At 41.2% G+C, this 16,903-nt stretch overlaps 1 protein-coding gene and 1 pseudogene across 1 annotated transcript; both read left to right on the forward strand.

The window, feature by feature from the left end:
- The first annotated feature begins 1,001 nt into the window (after positions 1–1,001).
- LOC148691775 (uncharacterized) lies at positions 1,002–10,429 on the forward strand (annotated as a pseudogene).
- A 984-nt stretch (positions 10,430–11,413) lies between these two features.
- On the forward strand, positions 11,414–11,980 carry LOC148691776 (uncharacterized). Its single transcript, XM_088683408.1, has one exon. The coding sequence runs from the start codon at positions 11,414–11,416 to the stop codon at positions 11,978–11,980; it is 567 nt and encodes a 188-aa protein (XP_088539534.1).
- The last annotated feature ends 4,923 nt before the right edge of the window (positions 11,981–16,903 follow it).

Genomic DNA, 16,903 nt, shown 5'->3' on the forward strand with positions numbered 1-16,903 from the left:
ACCCCCCCTTGGCTAGGGGGGATTCAAAATACATGTTTATGCTTGCGATATGATTTGATTACTTCTAATTACGTTTCATAAGTTGTGGATTCAATTTGTTTAACTATTTGATTGATAACCTATTTATGTATGTTTATTGAGAGTGCACGCTTAATTTTCATGCATAAATATGACGCTAGAATATAAGTGAGTTTCACCTAATAGTTATGAACTTATATTCACAAGTAGTGGAGGTTGCTTATAAACAATCGCGTTAAGTAAATTCTTGGCATAAGTTTCATGCAATCATAGTAACGAATGCCTCGTCAACACTTATGGTTTTCAAAGAACTTAATGATTCTTGCTTGTATCTCTATTATGCAATTCATGTAGGGAACTTGTGGGGAATGCTTTGGGTTGTCGTATGCAATCATCCAATTCATTAACTTAAGGAAAACTTGACGGTTAATTTAAACGGACCTAATTAACCCGGGGTGTTGAGAATTCATGGTTTATTGAAAAGCAATTAGAAATCATTTTGTATGCAAGTATAACATGTGTGGAGATGAACCCCTTAGCTAGCTTCTCAACCATTCATTTCCGTCAAATTCGTATTTACAATTTGTTTTCTTTACAATCTATCCATTTTAGTTTAAATTTGTCCAAACCTCAACCCCCCCCCTCATATTTTGTTTAGTCTTAGTCTTAATCTATCTTATTCTGAGTTTTGCATTCTTTGAGTCTAGTATAGTGTTTTAAACTTGTTTTTACGTTTTTGAGTCAAATCCAAGTGATTAACAATCCCTCCTAATCCCCGGTCCAGAACGATCCCTACTTACATACTTACTGCAATTGACAAAAAGAGGGTTTAATTTGTGTGCGTATAATTCTCGCATCAAATTTTGGCGCCGTTGCCGGGGATTAGCAACTTTGCTAATCTCTTGGATTGTTTTATTTTCTTTTGTTTTTATTTTATTCCAGATTCTTAATCTTGTTTTGTTTCTTGTTTTAGGTACTAGTTTATGACTCGGAGTTCTCATCCGATTCGTGAACATATCTTGAGCTTTGACGCCGATTTCGAGCGAGAATTGAGACGAAAGAGAAAGAACTCAGAACCTAGCGAATCAAGTGAAAGCTCCGAGTCCGTTTCTGAATCTGAAGAAGAGGAACCCAAGACAACAGTGGGTGAAGTAGACATGGCAGCGGACAACCGAACAATCAAGGAGCTTTCCGCTTCGGGATTGGCCAATGCTGCACCATTATGCATTCAATACCCCGCGGCTGCCCAAGGCAAGACCGATGAATTCGAGTTGAAGTCAAGCTTGTTGCACCACATTCCGAAATACCATGGGCTTTCCATGGAAGATCCCAACAAGCATCTCAAGGAGTTCGAGGTTGTTTGTTCGAGCATGACACCCATAAATGTCGACAGGAACATTCTGATGATGAAGGCTTTTCCATTCTCACTTTTGGAAAAAGCGAAGGATTGGCTTTTCGAATTAGCACCCGGAACGGTTACATCTTGGGATAGTATGAAAAGAGCTTTCTTGGAGAAGTTTTTCCCAACTTCAAGAATCATTCTCTTGAGGAAACGGATTAGTGGCATTCAACAAAATCAAGGTGAATCGTTTCCTTCTTATTACGAACGTTTTAAATCACTTGTTGCTTCTTGTCCACAGCATCAAATGAAGGAGGAGTTGCTCATTCAATACTTCTACGAATGACTCCTTCCCATGGAACGCCAAATGCTTGATGCCTCGGCGGGAGGTGCATTGGTGGATAAAACTCCGGGGGCTGCAAAAGTTCTAATTGCCAACCGAGCACATAATGCACAACAATATGAAGGTGTTGGACAAAGAGACCCCCCACGGCCACAAGTGAATGAGGTAAGTTCTATGCCCGAAATTCAATCCCAATTAGCTAACCTTACTTCTATTGTTTCTCAGTTGGCCGACGGAATGAAGATTCATGGACCAAGTGTGTGTGGCGTGTGCTCTATGCAAGGACATGCCAACGATCAATGCCCTAAGTTAATTGAGAATGGGGGTTGGGAATCTGCCAATTCCGTGGGTTTTGGGAACCAAAATCAACCACGCCATGATCCATACTCGAATACCTACAATCCGGGGTGGAGGGACCATCCAAATTTCAAATGGCGGGATCCTCAACAACCCCAAGGAGGATTTAGGCAGCAACCACCGGGCTTTTATACAAAGCCATTCGTCCCCAATCAAAACCAAGTGCAATCCGCCCCAACAACCTCAGGTATGTCTTTGGATAATGATCAAGTTGTTAAGTTACTTACTACTTTGACGCAGGAAGTACAAACTCAAAATAAGGAGAGACAAATCCAAGACAAACGGGTGGACAATTTGGAGAAGCAAATAGGTCAAATTGCCGAATTTATGGGGCAAATTGCCTAGTTTAACCGTTATGAACCCAAAGGGAGGATTTGAAATCGCTAAGGCCATCATGTTGAGAAGTGGTACACAGGTTGGAACGAACTCAAATACATCCAAATCAAGTCAAGACAAGGAGGACAAGTTGCTGCAAGAAGAAGCACAGGGAGCAAAGCCCACGGCCAAGGATGACCAAACCTTGCCGAATTCATCTAGTTCTCCTAAGCCATCCCAAACCACCAAGGTAAGTCCTAATTCGACTTTTTCTAGTTCTATTCCACTAAACGTGCCCTTTCCTGGCAGGTTTAGGCAATCAAAGAAGGAAGAAGCCGAGAAGGACATTCTAGAGACCTTTCGGAAAGTTCAAGTCAATATCCCGCTCCTTGATGCGATTAAGCAAGTCCCGAGGTATGCTAAGTTTTTAAAAGAACTTTGTACAACAAGGAGAAGGATTTCGAACAAAGAGGTGGTTCAAGTAAGTGAAAATGTCTCTGCTGTGTTACAAAGGAAATTACCCCCTAAATGCAAAGATCCGGGTAGTTTTACAATTCCGTGCATTATTGGTAATACTAAGTTTGAACAATGCATGTTAGATTTAGGTGCTTCTATCAATGTCATGCCATATTCTATTTATGCTTCAATGAACCTTGGTGAATTGAAAAATGATGGTGTAATTATTCAGTTGGCCGATAGATCTAATGCCTATCCAAAGGGCGTATTGGAAGATGTCTTGGTGCAGGTAAATAATTTGATATTTCCGGCGGATTTCTACGTTCTTGAAATGGAAGAAACTAGCCATGCTCCATCTTTGCCGATTCTTCTTGGGAGGCCCTTCATGAAGACAGCCCGAACAAAGATAGATGTGTTTAAAGGCACTTTAACGATGGAATTCGATGGGGAAGTGATTGATTTCAATATTTCTGAAACTATGAAATTTCCTAATGATGATCACTCATGTTTCTCTATTGATATTCTTGATTCTTTGGTGCAGGTACCCAATCAATTACAAGGTGGAGGAGATCCCATTACATGCTGTGGGTCCTAAGTGAGAAAAGAAGGTCTCGTCCAGCTGCAAGACGTAAAAGAAAGCGCTACTTGGGAGGCAACCCAATGCACTGAATAAAACAAAGCATGTTCATTGATTTTCGAGAAATTACAAATGTATCTAACAAAGAAAGAGAAAGATGGAGCCTTCACAAAGGTTGTGTACGTGAAGCCCCACTACGTGGCAACACTCTCGGAGCAGGAGGCATCGGAACAGGAGGCATCGGAGCAGGAGGCATCGAAGCGAGAGGCATAGGAGCAGGAGGCACCGAAGATAGATCATTCAAGGCCCCAATCCTTGGTGGAACGCTAGATGACGCAGGAAAAAGATGCCTCTGGAAGAAAGACGCAAGCCTTTGACGGTCACTTTGAATTCGACCTTGAGATTCTTGCATCTCATCAAGCTTCCTCTTCATGCCTGTCGAATAATTATTGGCAAGCACGTGCAAACTTCTATTCTCGTGCTTAAGCTGTTTGATCTCTTGCTTGAGATTTTCCACCTCTGCCATCAATGATTCAACCTGACGGGAGCGAGCAAGTAGGCGTTGGCCCATGTTGGACACAGAGCCCGCGCAGTGAACACTGAGAGCTAGGGACTCTTGAACGGCCAACTCATCGGACTGTCCTGAAAGCAGCTGACTATCTTTAGGAGTGAGGAGGTTCCGAGCTACTATCGTAGCTGTTGTTGCATCCGTCATCACAGAGTCTTCACCTGTAAGAGGGCCATTAGAAGATAAGAAAGACGGGCACCATACCTTACCCTAACGCGGCGCGATCGGATCACTGCTGAGACTCAAATCTAAGCAAATGTTCGATGGGTTAGATGAGTTAGCCATTTTTTCAAGAAGTTAAAAGAGAAGGGTTGATGGAGTAAAATCTCAACGGGCCGGAGACGATTTTCACAGATGGGCAATATTCAAAGTGTGCATGTTAGAGGTGATCGATCACCTCTATAAAAGGAGCGGCGACACACTCACCGATTCAGAATTGAAGAGACACCACTCTTCAAAGCCGGATTTTCCTGCATTAAGTTCGCCAGCTCTTTAGACGCAATCCCGGCTTTTCAGATAAAGCGTGTAACTTTGTCAAAAGATTTCTGACAAAGTTGAAGACGCGTGGAGGCCGAGAAAGCAGCTACACACTTTTGCCGACAAGCGTGGGTGACAAAGCCAAAATCCCGGCTTTTCAGAAAACGCGTGCCACTTTGTCAAAAGCTCTCTGACAAAGCTGAAGACGCGTGGAGGACATTGCCGCATCCGCACTGCTACTTGCCATTACAATTCCTATATACATCAACATTCATGGCAAGGCATACACCCAAAAACGCATGACTCTTCTTCTCGGCCGAAAATGTAGCTGCAACCAAACCTCTCAAACATGCTCAGTTTTCTTCTTCTCTTGAGAACACATATTCAACCATTGATGTATCCCCCAAAGAAGATACCAGATGCCTGGAGTACAGATGAGGCAAGAGGAAACGGTGGATCGAAGCATGTGGAGACAAGCGCAACAAATATATGTGCTGATTCATTCGCTGCTTCTACAAAAGCAAAAGTATCTCATATCATCAAGGGTGAAAGCAAAGGTATCTCATATCATGATCTTTCCCTGTCCTTTCCTTTGTCCTTGTTATTACTCGCATGGCAAAGTAAAGTGAGCAATCAGCCGGCACTTGGAGTCAGTCTTCCAATCTGGAACCGACTACCTGGAATCTATTCCCTGGTTGCTTACCTCGTGTTGCTCTCGAGTAGTCATCTTCAAAGGTTGATACACTTCCAGAGAAGGGACCACATCGGCTTGGAGAACAGCTAAGACGAGTGACGAGGAAACATCAATCTTGTGGATAGTCAGCAAACGCAACAACTGCATATGCTGAGTTATCCTCTAACCCTCTTCAATACGAATTGGAAAGATTGAACAAAGAAACAGGTCATCACCTCCACCTCGTGCTTGCCTGCCATGTGTCAGAGTCCTCCAGCCCAGTCCAAGATTAGCCTGTGGAAAAACTCACGATCAAGCCTCAATGCAATCACCAAGAAGAAGATGGAATTTACACTCCATAACCAGATTTGCATCCCTAAACTCTTCTCTTTGTTAGATACATTCTGCCATGTTTAGTATGTTTAGTTGCTGTTTATGTGTTTACTTTTGTTTGGTGTGTTTTAAGCTTAAAACATTGAGGACAATGTTTGATTGAAGTGTGGGGGGGTAACTAAGTATGTTGATGCAAATTCGTTGGATTTTATCACCTATCACTTCACATGTTGTTTCTCACTGTTTTAAAGTATTTTAGTGTGTTTTGTTTTATAACTCCAAAAATCACATAAAAATTTGAAAAACATGTTTTGAAAAGCCTAAAAAGAGTGTTTTGAGTCATTTTTGTGTGTTTGTGTCGTAGGTCACCTTCCAATGATGGGGATTTGGTTTTTAATTGCATGACTGCTAAAAAGAGTTATAAACATGGAGAAAAGTTTGATTTACTCTTGGTATATGCTTGGTCATGGTTATAATGTATGACTTCACATGCAATCATAAAAGAAAAATTGGTTTTTGTAACATGCTTGAAGGAAGGAACTCAAACAAACGCTACAACCTTGTGAGACTTGAGCCTGAACGTTATTTGGAGAGTTAAAATCTGTGCATTATTGTTTTCTAAAGTCGTTGCATGATCTCATTATTCTTTGCTTGGTTACTACTTAGAAGGCGTTTCATCATATAGTTCCAAATGCTAGAACTCATGCCCATTTCATTCAAAGCATGTTATTGATTTGCATAACACATATTCAAGAAGAAGTTGTGTAGTGACCACCACCAAAGCCAAATTGCCATGTATCCTACTTCATTATATGTTTAAAGTAACCCCATTGAGCCTTGTTAAGCTTACATTCTTTGTTAACCCACACTATCCTCACCTAGCCTAGTTTAGGACAGTCCACACCCTTGTTCTTAAAAGATAGTGAGCATGACTTAAATGAATTCCTTTTGAGTTACATTATGCAAGAAAATGAGTGTGGGGGAAAGAATGCTTGTTCTTAAGTATGTTTTGAGATTCAAAAGAAAAGAAAAACAGAAAAGAAAGAAAGAAAGAAAAAAGAGCTTGAAAAAAATGAAAGAATGAGTGATTGAAGAAAGGGTCCAAAACACCAATTCTGGCCCTAAATTGTCTAAATTCTCCCTTTTTGTTCAAAAGTTGAGTTTTCATTCAAAAGTGAATTCTAAGTTGATTCAAGTGCTTTGCTCACTATTTCTTTAAGAACCTTTGTTTTCCATATCCCTTCTTTGTTATCCACACGCCCCAAGCCCCATTACAACCCGTGACTTCAATCTTGAGTGTTATGTGTTTCAATTTGTGGACTTTGAACTTGGTATGAGCATATGGTGTCACTGGTTCTCGCGTCTAAGTAGTAGCATTCCATTCATGAGATCATATCTAAACATGCTTATTAACTCCAAAAATTGCTTTCTTTGTGATACATATATGTGAGTGTTCGTTTTCATGTTTACATCAATCTTCTCACATATGACTAGATTAGGGTGTGTAGTTAGAAAATCTGAGTGAAAATTGAGTGCATATCTTGTAAGGAATTGAGCAAATTCTCTAAAGCATGTACCACATTCAAAACATGGTTTTAAATGCTTAATTGTGAACTAGTATGTGGTGACTATGATTAAGAATGTACTTAAGTGTGAAGATGACTAAAATCTGTGGAGATAATGATTTTTTTTAACATGTCATGTGCATTAAAAATCCATGAGACCATTGTTGGAAGGTGTAGGTTGTGTTTTGTTCATTTTGACTAGTTTCGTGTTCTTTTGTTGTTTTGTTTTGCTCGAGGACTAGCAAAAGCTAAGTGTGGGGGAATTTGATAGGAGCATATTTAGGCGACTTACTTAGCTTGTTTTCGTGCATTTATGTTGTTAATTCATAGTTGTTTTAGTAGTTTAAGCTATTTTCGTTTGTTTTTAGGTCCTAATGGCTAAGGAAGCAAAAAGGTGCATTTTGGAGCATTTTGGAGCAAAATTGGGATTGGAATGGATAGCATATGCTTGGAGCAAAAGGATTGGACGAAATTAAAGGCCTTGTATGCACTTAGGACATAAAACAAAGGGCCTAACCCAATCAAACAATCCTTTGAGCCATGCAAAACCTCTAGCCCAATCAAACAATCCATCAAAGCCATGCAAAAATCAGCCAACACATGCACCAATCACCAAACACTTACCTTTGCCGTGCACTCCTATCCCTTTGCATTTCCCTTTCATTTTAGCCGCGTGTATTCATCATTGCAGCCACCATTCACTCTTTAATCCACATGCATTCACACACACTTCACACAAACAACATTCACATGCAAACACATGCATTTCCAACACCAAACACAACCATTGCCGTGCCTTCCACACCAATTCCAGCTTTTCTTCATCATTGCAGCCACTTTGCCCTTTTATTTATGCATTAAACCTATTTCCTTTCCCTAAATTGCAGCCACAATCCACACCTTTCCAACTTAGCTGCACCCTACATACATTAATTAGTCATTCTTTTCATATTGCAGCCACATTCCACACCTTTCCAACCTAGCCACATCCATTTCAGCATTTCAAGCACCAAAACAGCCTTGTGCCATGCATCCCTTATGCCATTTTCAGATTTCCACCAACTAACCTAGTTGTCACTCACATGCATTCATCATAATTCACCCTAGCTACCACCATTCACACACACATGCACTCACATGCATTCACATGCATTTCAAGCACCAAAACAGCCTTGTGCCGTGCATCCCTTATGCCATTTTCAGCTTTCCTCCTTGCAATTCCACATGCATTTCCAACCTAGCAACACCCCTTTAATCATTCCTAGCTGCAATTCACATGCTCTCCCATCCATTCTCTCCCTATAAAAACCACACACACTTCATTCATTTGTCATTCATTCTACACCTCATTTCATACACAACACACCACAAACACACCATCACACAAGTCTTGCCGTGGCTTTCACTCCCATTTCCAGCAACCTTTCTTCTATTTCCACCACTCCCCAACCCTCCAAAACACTATCCAACCATTCCTCCATACAAACACCAACCCAAAACCAATTCATAGACCTTGTGCGACAACGAAGAGGAGGAGAAGAGTGCCTAAACGTTCATACAATTCAAGTTTGAGTTATTGGAATTTTTAGGTGTTGCTTTTCCTCGATTACAATGTTTAATTTCAATTCTCTTTGTCTTGTACGTATGAGGAACTAAACCCCCCCTTGGCTAGGGATGGATTCAAAATACATGTTTATGCTTGCGATATGATTTGATTACTTCTAATTACGTTTCATAAGTTGTGGATTCAATTTGTTTAACTATTTGATTGATAACCTATTTATGTATGTTTATTGAGAGTGCACGCTTAATTTTCATGCATAAATATGACGCTAGAATATAAGTGAGTTTCACCTAATAGTTATGAACTTATATTCACAAGTAGTGGAGGTTGCTTATAAACAATCGCGTTAAGTAAATTCTTGGCATAAGTTTCATGCAATCATAGTAACGAATGCCTCGTCAACACTTATGGTTTTCAAAGAACTTAATGATTCTTGCTTGTATCTCTATTATGCAATTCATGTAGGGAACTTGTGGGGAATGCTTTGGGTTGTCGTATGCAATCATCCAATTCATTAACTTAAGGAAAACTTGACGGTTAATTTAAACGGACCTAATTAACCCGGGGTGTTGAGAATTCATGGTTTATTGAAAAGCAATTAGAAATCATTTTGTATGCAAGTATAACATGTGTGGAGATGAACCCCTTAGCTAGCTTCTCATCCATTCATTTCCGTCAAATTCGTATTTACAATTTGTTTTCTTTACAATCTATCCATTTTAGTTTAAATTCGTCCAAACCTCAACCCCCCCCCCCCATATTTTGTTTAGTCTTAGTCTTAATCTATCTTATTCTGAGTTTTGCATTCTTTGAGTCTAGTATAGTGTTTTAAACTTGTTTTTACGTTTTTGAGTCAAATCCAAGTGATTAACAATCCCTCCTAATCCCCGGTCCAGAACGATCCCTACTTACATACTTATTGCAATTGACAAAAAGAGGGTTTAATTTGTGTGCGTATAATTCTCGCATCAACCACCGATCCTGCGATCAATCTAGGGTTATTTTCACTCCATTTTTTTGCAGGAATGCCTGCTTTAGGCCCAAGCTTTGTACCTGCAGTCCATTACATTTCCACCAGACATGGAAACGCCCATTATCCATACCCTTCCAATCTAGATGGTGAGCACTACCTGCCTCAGCTGGTCGCCAATTTCATAAACGCCCTCGCGCAGTAGACCCTTTTGGTGAACCAGCTCATTAAGCCCATTGAGACACAACGTGCCCCAGACGAGGTGTTCCGAAGTAGGACAAGGGTGGAAAAACGTGGTTTATTCTAGTGACGTCCCAACAAAAAGCTACTTAGCCCGCCATAAACCATGTGTTTAGGTAGTGTGCACTCTCGTTTGGGCCCTCGGGAAAATGTCTTCTCCCACTTTAGTTGGGCAGAGAAGTGTTCATTCTCAACTCGACTCATGAGTTAGTGTGCATTCGAGGTTGGGTCTACACTCCAATGAGCAGTCACGACATTCCAGACGAAGCATCCACACAAGGCTAGGCCCACAAGTTCATCCTCCTGTGAGGCACCAGAGTAGGCAGCCACATGCCGGAATGAACCGAGGAATGCACGAGAACAGTCTAGCTCACGTTCCATTGGTAGCCCCTACTAAACGTGATGGCGAGCATCACAAAATAAACCATGTGCATTGCGACCATAGCACAGGCGAGCAGGATATATCGAAGAGCAACATGGACTATCATGTCAACATCGAGGGCAGTTGGAGGCTCCGCAGCCCCACGAGCAGCTGCGTGGATTCCAGCGCATTGAGACTACTGACGATGCCCTTCAGAGAAATGTGGCCAACATGAGTAAGTCACCGTTTATAGATGAGATCGAGCAGACATAGCCACCACAGAAGTTTAGCCTGCCACATTTCCCTTTGTTTAAAGGAGATGAAAATCTGGACAAGCACCTGATGCACTACCAAAGCGCCATGACCCTATACGACAACAATGACGCTTCCATGTCCAAGATCTTTGCCATGATGCTCCAAGGTGAGGCCCAAGATTGGTTCCACACCCTGCCCCCATGGTCAATCTGGAACTTCAACGAACTTTCCTTAGTTTTCGCTAAGGAATACTCATTCTACCGCTTGATCAAGAAGAAGTCTAACCACCTCTTCAACATGAAGAATGAACCGAATGAGTCGCTCTGTATGTATGCCAAGAGGTTCAAAGTGGAGAAGGCGAAAATTATCAAATGCGATGATAGCATTGCAAGCTCAGCCTTCCAAAAGAGGCTCCTAGCAGATCACCCATTTTTCAGAGTGTTGATTATGGGCCAGAACTTGACCTTGGCAGATTCTTATGCTTTTGCAGAAAAGCATTCCCTTTGGGATGAAGCCAAGTGCTCCCAGAAGCTGCTTGAGCAATCACGCAAAGACGCTGAGCCAACTCAGAAGAAAGTAGGCGATAAACCGCTCAATGACAAAAATAAGTCAGGAAGCAGATGCATGGACTGATCAACCAGATCTTTCATGACCTTAAGGAAAAGTCGTGGTTCAAGATGTCGTAACCCATGAGGGGACACACCTCTAAGATGGACCAGACGAAGTACTGCACATTCTAAAGAGTTCCGGGGCACGCAACCAACGACTGTATCACATGCATAAAGGACCTTGAGAAGCTCGTGAAGGAAGGTAAGCGCGACCAGTATGTCTATAAACCAGCTGCCCAACCAAGGTGAAAAGCAGACGCTGATGCCGAACCCCCAGCTAAGACTGTCCAAATCAACTGTATCGTTGCTGAATCCGAGCATCTGGGGGCCACCAACAGTTCCAAGAAGAGGAAGATCTAGCTAACGAGATTGATCGTTTAGGTTCAAGCCATAAATGTTATACCTGGACCAATCGTCGACTTCACCGAGCAGGACTGAGGAAGTAGACTTTTCCCATGACGACGCCTTGGTGATTTCTGCTCAATTTGCCTACGCCATCATTGAAAGAATTATGGTGGACAATGGTAGCTCAGTTAATATCTTACAACTATCAGTTATCCAGAAGATGGGCTTAGAAAGAACGATTAAACATAAAGTAGAGGTCTTGACCGGATTCAACGGACTTACCTCAACTATCATTGGCATAATCATGCTCGACGTAACCAACCTTCCGGTTGTCTCATCGCAGACCTTCATGATTGTTAGCGATGCATCTCCCTATAACGGGATATTAAGACAACCTTGGCTAGTGAAGATTGGAGCTGTGACCTCGATCGAGCATCAGAATATTCGATTTTGCATCCCGGGAAGAGTAATCAGAGAGATCAAAGGCAACCAAGACATGTCTCAGCGATACATTGTACAAGTTCTCAAGGAGTCAAAGAAGAATTCTTTCACCCGAGCAGTAGCAATTGAAGTGGAGAAAAACGATTCTACCTTCGCTAAACAGCAATCACAGTAGGTGGGTTAGGAAGATGGCTTCATGGTCGACAATGCCCTGGCAAATGAATCAGGATGGAAACCTGAAGAGGACACCGAACACATCATTCTTGACCCTTACCAGCCATAGAAGACAGCTAAGATTGGTTCATGTTTGAGCCTAACAGAGAAGGAAGAACTCATGGTTTTCCTTAGGGAAAATTGTGACATTCTCACATTGTCACCCTCTGACATCCTGGTATTGATCTAGCGATAGATTATCATAAGCTGCATGTCGACCCTACTGCCAATCCTATAATCTAGAAATTATGACATTTCGCACCCGAGCTAATAGCGATTATTGAGACGGAGATCGACAAGTTACTGGAGGCCAAATTCTTTGAGGAAGTGGATCACTTAGTATAGCTGGCCAAAGTCGTGTTAGTGATGAAAAAAAGAAGGGCAAATGGAGAGTATGCGTGGATTACACCAACATCTGGGAACCAGTCGCTCAGCTTCTTAAACGCATATTCAGGCTACAATCAGATTGCCTTGCACGAGCCTGAAAAGGAAAAAATCGCATTTGTGATCGAGTAAGGCATATATTGTTACAAGGTCATGCCCTTTGGCCTCATGAATACATGAACAACCAACTAATGACTCGTAAACACAATGTTCAAGAAGCAAATTAGAGTAACCATGGAGGTTTATGTTAACGATATCATGGTGAAAGGCAAGTAACGGTCAGACCACATCAGCAACTTGGCAAAGACTTTTAACATCATCCGAGGGTACAAAATAAAGCTCAACCTAACCAAGTGCATTTTCGGCGTCTCTTTAGGGCGATTTTTGGGGTACCTTGTAACCCAGCGAGGAATTGAAGCTAATCTAAGGAAAATCAGAGTAATCTTGGACATGAAGTCTCCCACAACTCTGAAGGAGATCCAAAGTCTGACAGGACGAGCAGCTACAGTCTATTGTTTCCTCTCACGATCCACCGACCGATGCAAGTCTTTCTTTAAGGTAATCAAAAAGGTGCAGAGAAACAAATGGGATGATGAGTAAGAGAAAACATTTCAAGACCTGAAGCAGACGTTACCTCCACTATTATCGAAGCTGGAAGCAGCAAAGAACCTGTATATCTTTCTGGCGGTATCATAGGTAACAGTGAGCTCTACCTCATATGAGAAGAGCTGGGGGCCTAACTGCCAGTATTTAATACATCCAAATCTTTCCTCAATGTGAAAACCAAATACCCAAGGATTGAAAAGCTAATTTTGTCACTAGTTGTTGCAGCTTGGAAGCTCAGACCTTACTTTCAGGGGCATCCGGTTATCATCTTGACCTAGTACCCACTGCGATTAGTTTTGTATAGTCCAGACGCTTCTCAATGAGTGATAAAGTGGGCATTAGAACTTGGCCAATACGGTTTAGCATACCAACCCCGCTTGGCAAAAAAGGCCCAGGCTGTAAACACAAAAATTTTGTAACCAATGAAACGAGAACACGTGTACAAAGTAGATTTGTATTGATGAATTTGTAGGGTTACAATCTCTGTTTAAAATTTTCCTCTGATTCAGTCTTCAAATTTAATGTAGCTGCGTAGGTTTTTGATCCAAGGGTCGCGATGACTTGATCTAGGACGAACGATTGAACAATTGCTTCAAGTTTTGAGCTTGTAACAATGCGTGGAAAGTCTTGACCTCTAGGTATGTGTATGACCTACAGCAAAGGTGATGTTGATGTGGGATTTTGTTGATTCAAGGGTCTTGGAGACTTGATCTTAAATTGAACATCGTTACAAGTTTTAAGCTTGCAACAAAGTCCTGAAGGAATCGACACAAGTGCTTGTTGATTCTTTAAGGGAATGCTTAGGCTGTGGTCAAAAGAAAGCTTCGGCTTTGGTTGTACGTTCTTCGAAGAGAGCTTTGGTAGTGTATTAGTCTTCAAAGATTTGGCAAACGTTCTCATTTTGTGAGAATTTCGGCCCTTCCATGTAGAAATTGTCGACCTTTATGCTTGTTTGAGGACCTTGTATTTATAGACTTCTCAAAGCTTGCCTTTGGATGAGTTTGGCTTTGATTTGTGTGTTGATTTGTCCATGGGAGAATTTAGGCATGTTTTATGTCTTAATTTCAGCCACTTTCCCTTGCTTGGCCGAAATTAGGGCTTTCTTCCTATTTTGCAAGAAATCTTCAATTCTTGTTTGTTTTGTGAAGATGCTTTAGGTTTCATTCCGGGTTTGGGAGCAATTTGGGCCCCTTGCCGATTTTAAGGAGATTTCTTCCCCTTTGCCGCATTTGAGGTATGCTTTTGAGCTTCCTTTGCTTGATTTGTGCCAATGTCACTGATGACTTGTCCATTTGTGATGAGTCATATGCCACATGGAGCTTTGTGATGCATCGTTTGCAAGCAACGAAATTTACAAGTCTAAAAATGCCCCCACTTCAAGGCGCGTTGTAGGCATGTACTTGTCACATGTAAGAAACGAGTTTTGAAGTCATGCAATGTGAATGTTCTAACTTAAGGGTTGTTGAGACTTGATCTTGAATGAGGTTGCTTTTTCAAGGGCCAACGAAACATTTCTTCAAGGGCCGTTGAGGCATAGAGGCTTGATCTTGAATGAACATTTTTGAAAATGGATAAATTGGCACATACTTATTGTGCATATTGATTTTCCATAATTTTTTGACAAAATACATTTGGTGTATTTGGAGGCTTGGATTTTTTCCTTGTGGGTGTGGGAAAAGTGCTTTTTCCTTCCTTAAGTAGGAGCCTCATTCAATTTTGGTAATGAGGGTGATTTCCTTCAAGGTTTTGGAAAACTTTGGTGATTTCCTTCAAGGTTTTGGAAAGCTTTGGTGATTTCCTTCAAGGTTTTGGAAAGCTTTAATGCTTGTCCTTGGGTAAGATTTGCATTTTTTTTTCCTTTCCATTTTCATTTTTTTTTTTTTTGGGGCCAAGGAAGGTGTTTTCCCGATTGATTTGGGAAACTTGAATACTTGTCCTTGCCTTGGAGGGATTTCCTTTTGTATTTTGGCAAGGAGAGGTACTTTCCTCTGATGTTTTTGGAAATTTGAAGCCTTTCCTTTTTTTTTTGGCAATGAGGTACTTTCCTTTTTTTTTTTTTTTTTTTTTTTTTTTTTTTTTTGTTTTCTTTTGTTTTCTAAGTTGATTTTTGTTGCAAAAAAAAAAAAAAAACAACAACATTTTTTTTCCCTTTATTGCCATGCATAAGCATTGCCTTTTTTGCTTCATTCTTGTAGCTGGAATATGCTTCGTTCTTTTGATTTTCCTTTTGCTATTTGGTATGTATTTCCCTTATAGCATAAAGAAGCAATTGACCCTTATTTATAGGATAGTTGGGTGTGTGTTTTGTGACATACCACTATTATCGTGCACTGCCTCTGTACTTGTTATGTGCTTGCTGCTGCTTAGTGCCGTGGGTTTTGTTGCTTAGAGCCATGCCATTTGCTACTTGGTGCTTGTTGCAGTGCGTCACTTTTTATCGCGTGGTGCTGTGCAAAAGACTGCAGTGAGGTTACGCTATTTAATGCCTTTTGGTCGCAGTTTCCCTCGGTGGTGACGTTGTCGTGCAGTGCAAGAAACTGCTTGTATAATTACTACAGGGTTACGTAGTGTGATTACATAGCATTTTGGTTTTCTTTGCTACTATAGAGTGCTTTGATGGACCATCCTATAGCCACCCTCTTTGCTGTGCTGTTCAAGCTTTGTGGCTTGTTTCCTTTTGTTGTTCTGACTCTGTCATCGTCATCCTTCAACGCTCTTGAGGTTTGTCTTGCATGTCTTTTGCTTTAGTGAAGCAATGTTTTTCTTCTTGCCGCTCTACTCTTATGCTTATGTTGCCTGGTTTGTTTCGTTGAAGCCATGGTATTTTTTAAGTGCTTTAAGAGCAATACCATCACCATTCTTGTGAAGGAAAGCGATTTGCAAAATAGGGGAACCATGTTGAAGCTTTGTGCACTGTTGACTAGCCTTAAGGTGTTTGTTCTTCATGCGAATGACAACTCAATGCATATCAAGTCGTGGTCTTCTAAAGTGTCTAGGGAGATGACAAATTTTGGTTGACCAAATATGAAGAAAAAGGCGTGTACATTGAGAATTCTTATCTTGAATCCTTCGCACCATGTTCGTGACAATCTACCGATTTTGTTTGAGTTTCTTGGCGATCGCATCAGTAGTGAAGCTATGATTTGGAATAACACCTTATTGACTACTGGAGGAGTCATTTTTGCTGAGTTTTATTGGGAGTGGCTTGAAGATGTCCTGAGCCGATCCAAAGATGTGCTTACTAACGTGGGCCTTTATCATGCCGTATATGCATTGTTTGGTTATGATTGTCATCTTTCCGTCCTTCATACATTCTTTGAGCATTGGTGTTCAACGACCAACACACTTCACACGGCTCAAGGGGAGATGTCAATTTCTCTTTGGGATCTCCACAAGATAAGAGGTTTGCCGATCCATGGTAAGTTTTATGACGAGGTTGTTCCTAGCGTGGAGGAATTTTCTCATCGTAATAGCCAAGGATTGCTTACGAGTTGCCACTATTTGTTTTGGGCATATCGTAAGCTTTCCCAAGAGCTTCACGGTAAGTCGGGCATGAAGATATCTTCATGGATCTGATTTTGGTATTAGGGTGCCATGAAGTACAAGAAGCCTTTAAAGAAAAGTGACCACAACAAGACAACCAAGCCAAAGGGAGACTTAAATCCGTCATGTGCCATTGGTTCAGCTGAGTGTCGTGCTCCTACTGCGTTGAAAATGTTTGATAAACTTGGCATAGTTTCAAAGCATGCAGAATAATCTTACCTAGCCTCTTTCTTAGCTTGTTGGCTTTGTAAGTTTGTTTTCCCCAAGGATGATGTCAAGTTTATCTGTCATGGAGTCTTTAAAGTGGTTAGCAAGATGGTTGTAGGTGAATCATTTAGCCTCACCATTCTGA

This window comes from Pyrus communis, chromosome 13 (assembly GCF_041283825.1).
Source record: "Pyrus communis isolate YQ-2024b chromosome 13, ASM4128382v1, whole genome shotgun sequence".
NCBI lineage: Eukaryota > Viridiplantae > Streptophyta > Magnoliopsida > Rosales > Rosaceae > Pyrus > Pyrus communis.

Bases quoted from the DNA above. Each gene is read 5' to 3' on its own strand.
- LOC148691776 (XM_088683408.1), top strand. From the start codon at position 11,414: ATGTTATACCTGGACCAATCGTCGACTTCACCGAGCAGGACTGAGGAA.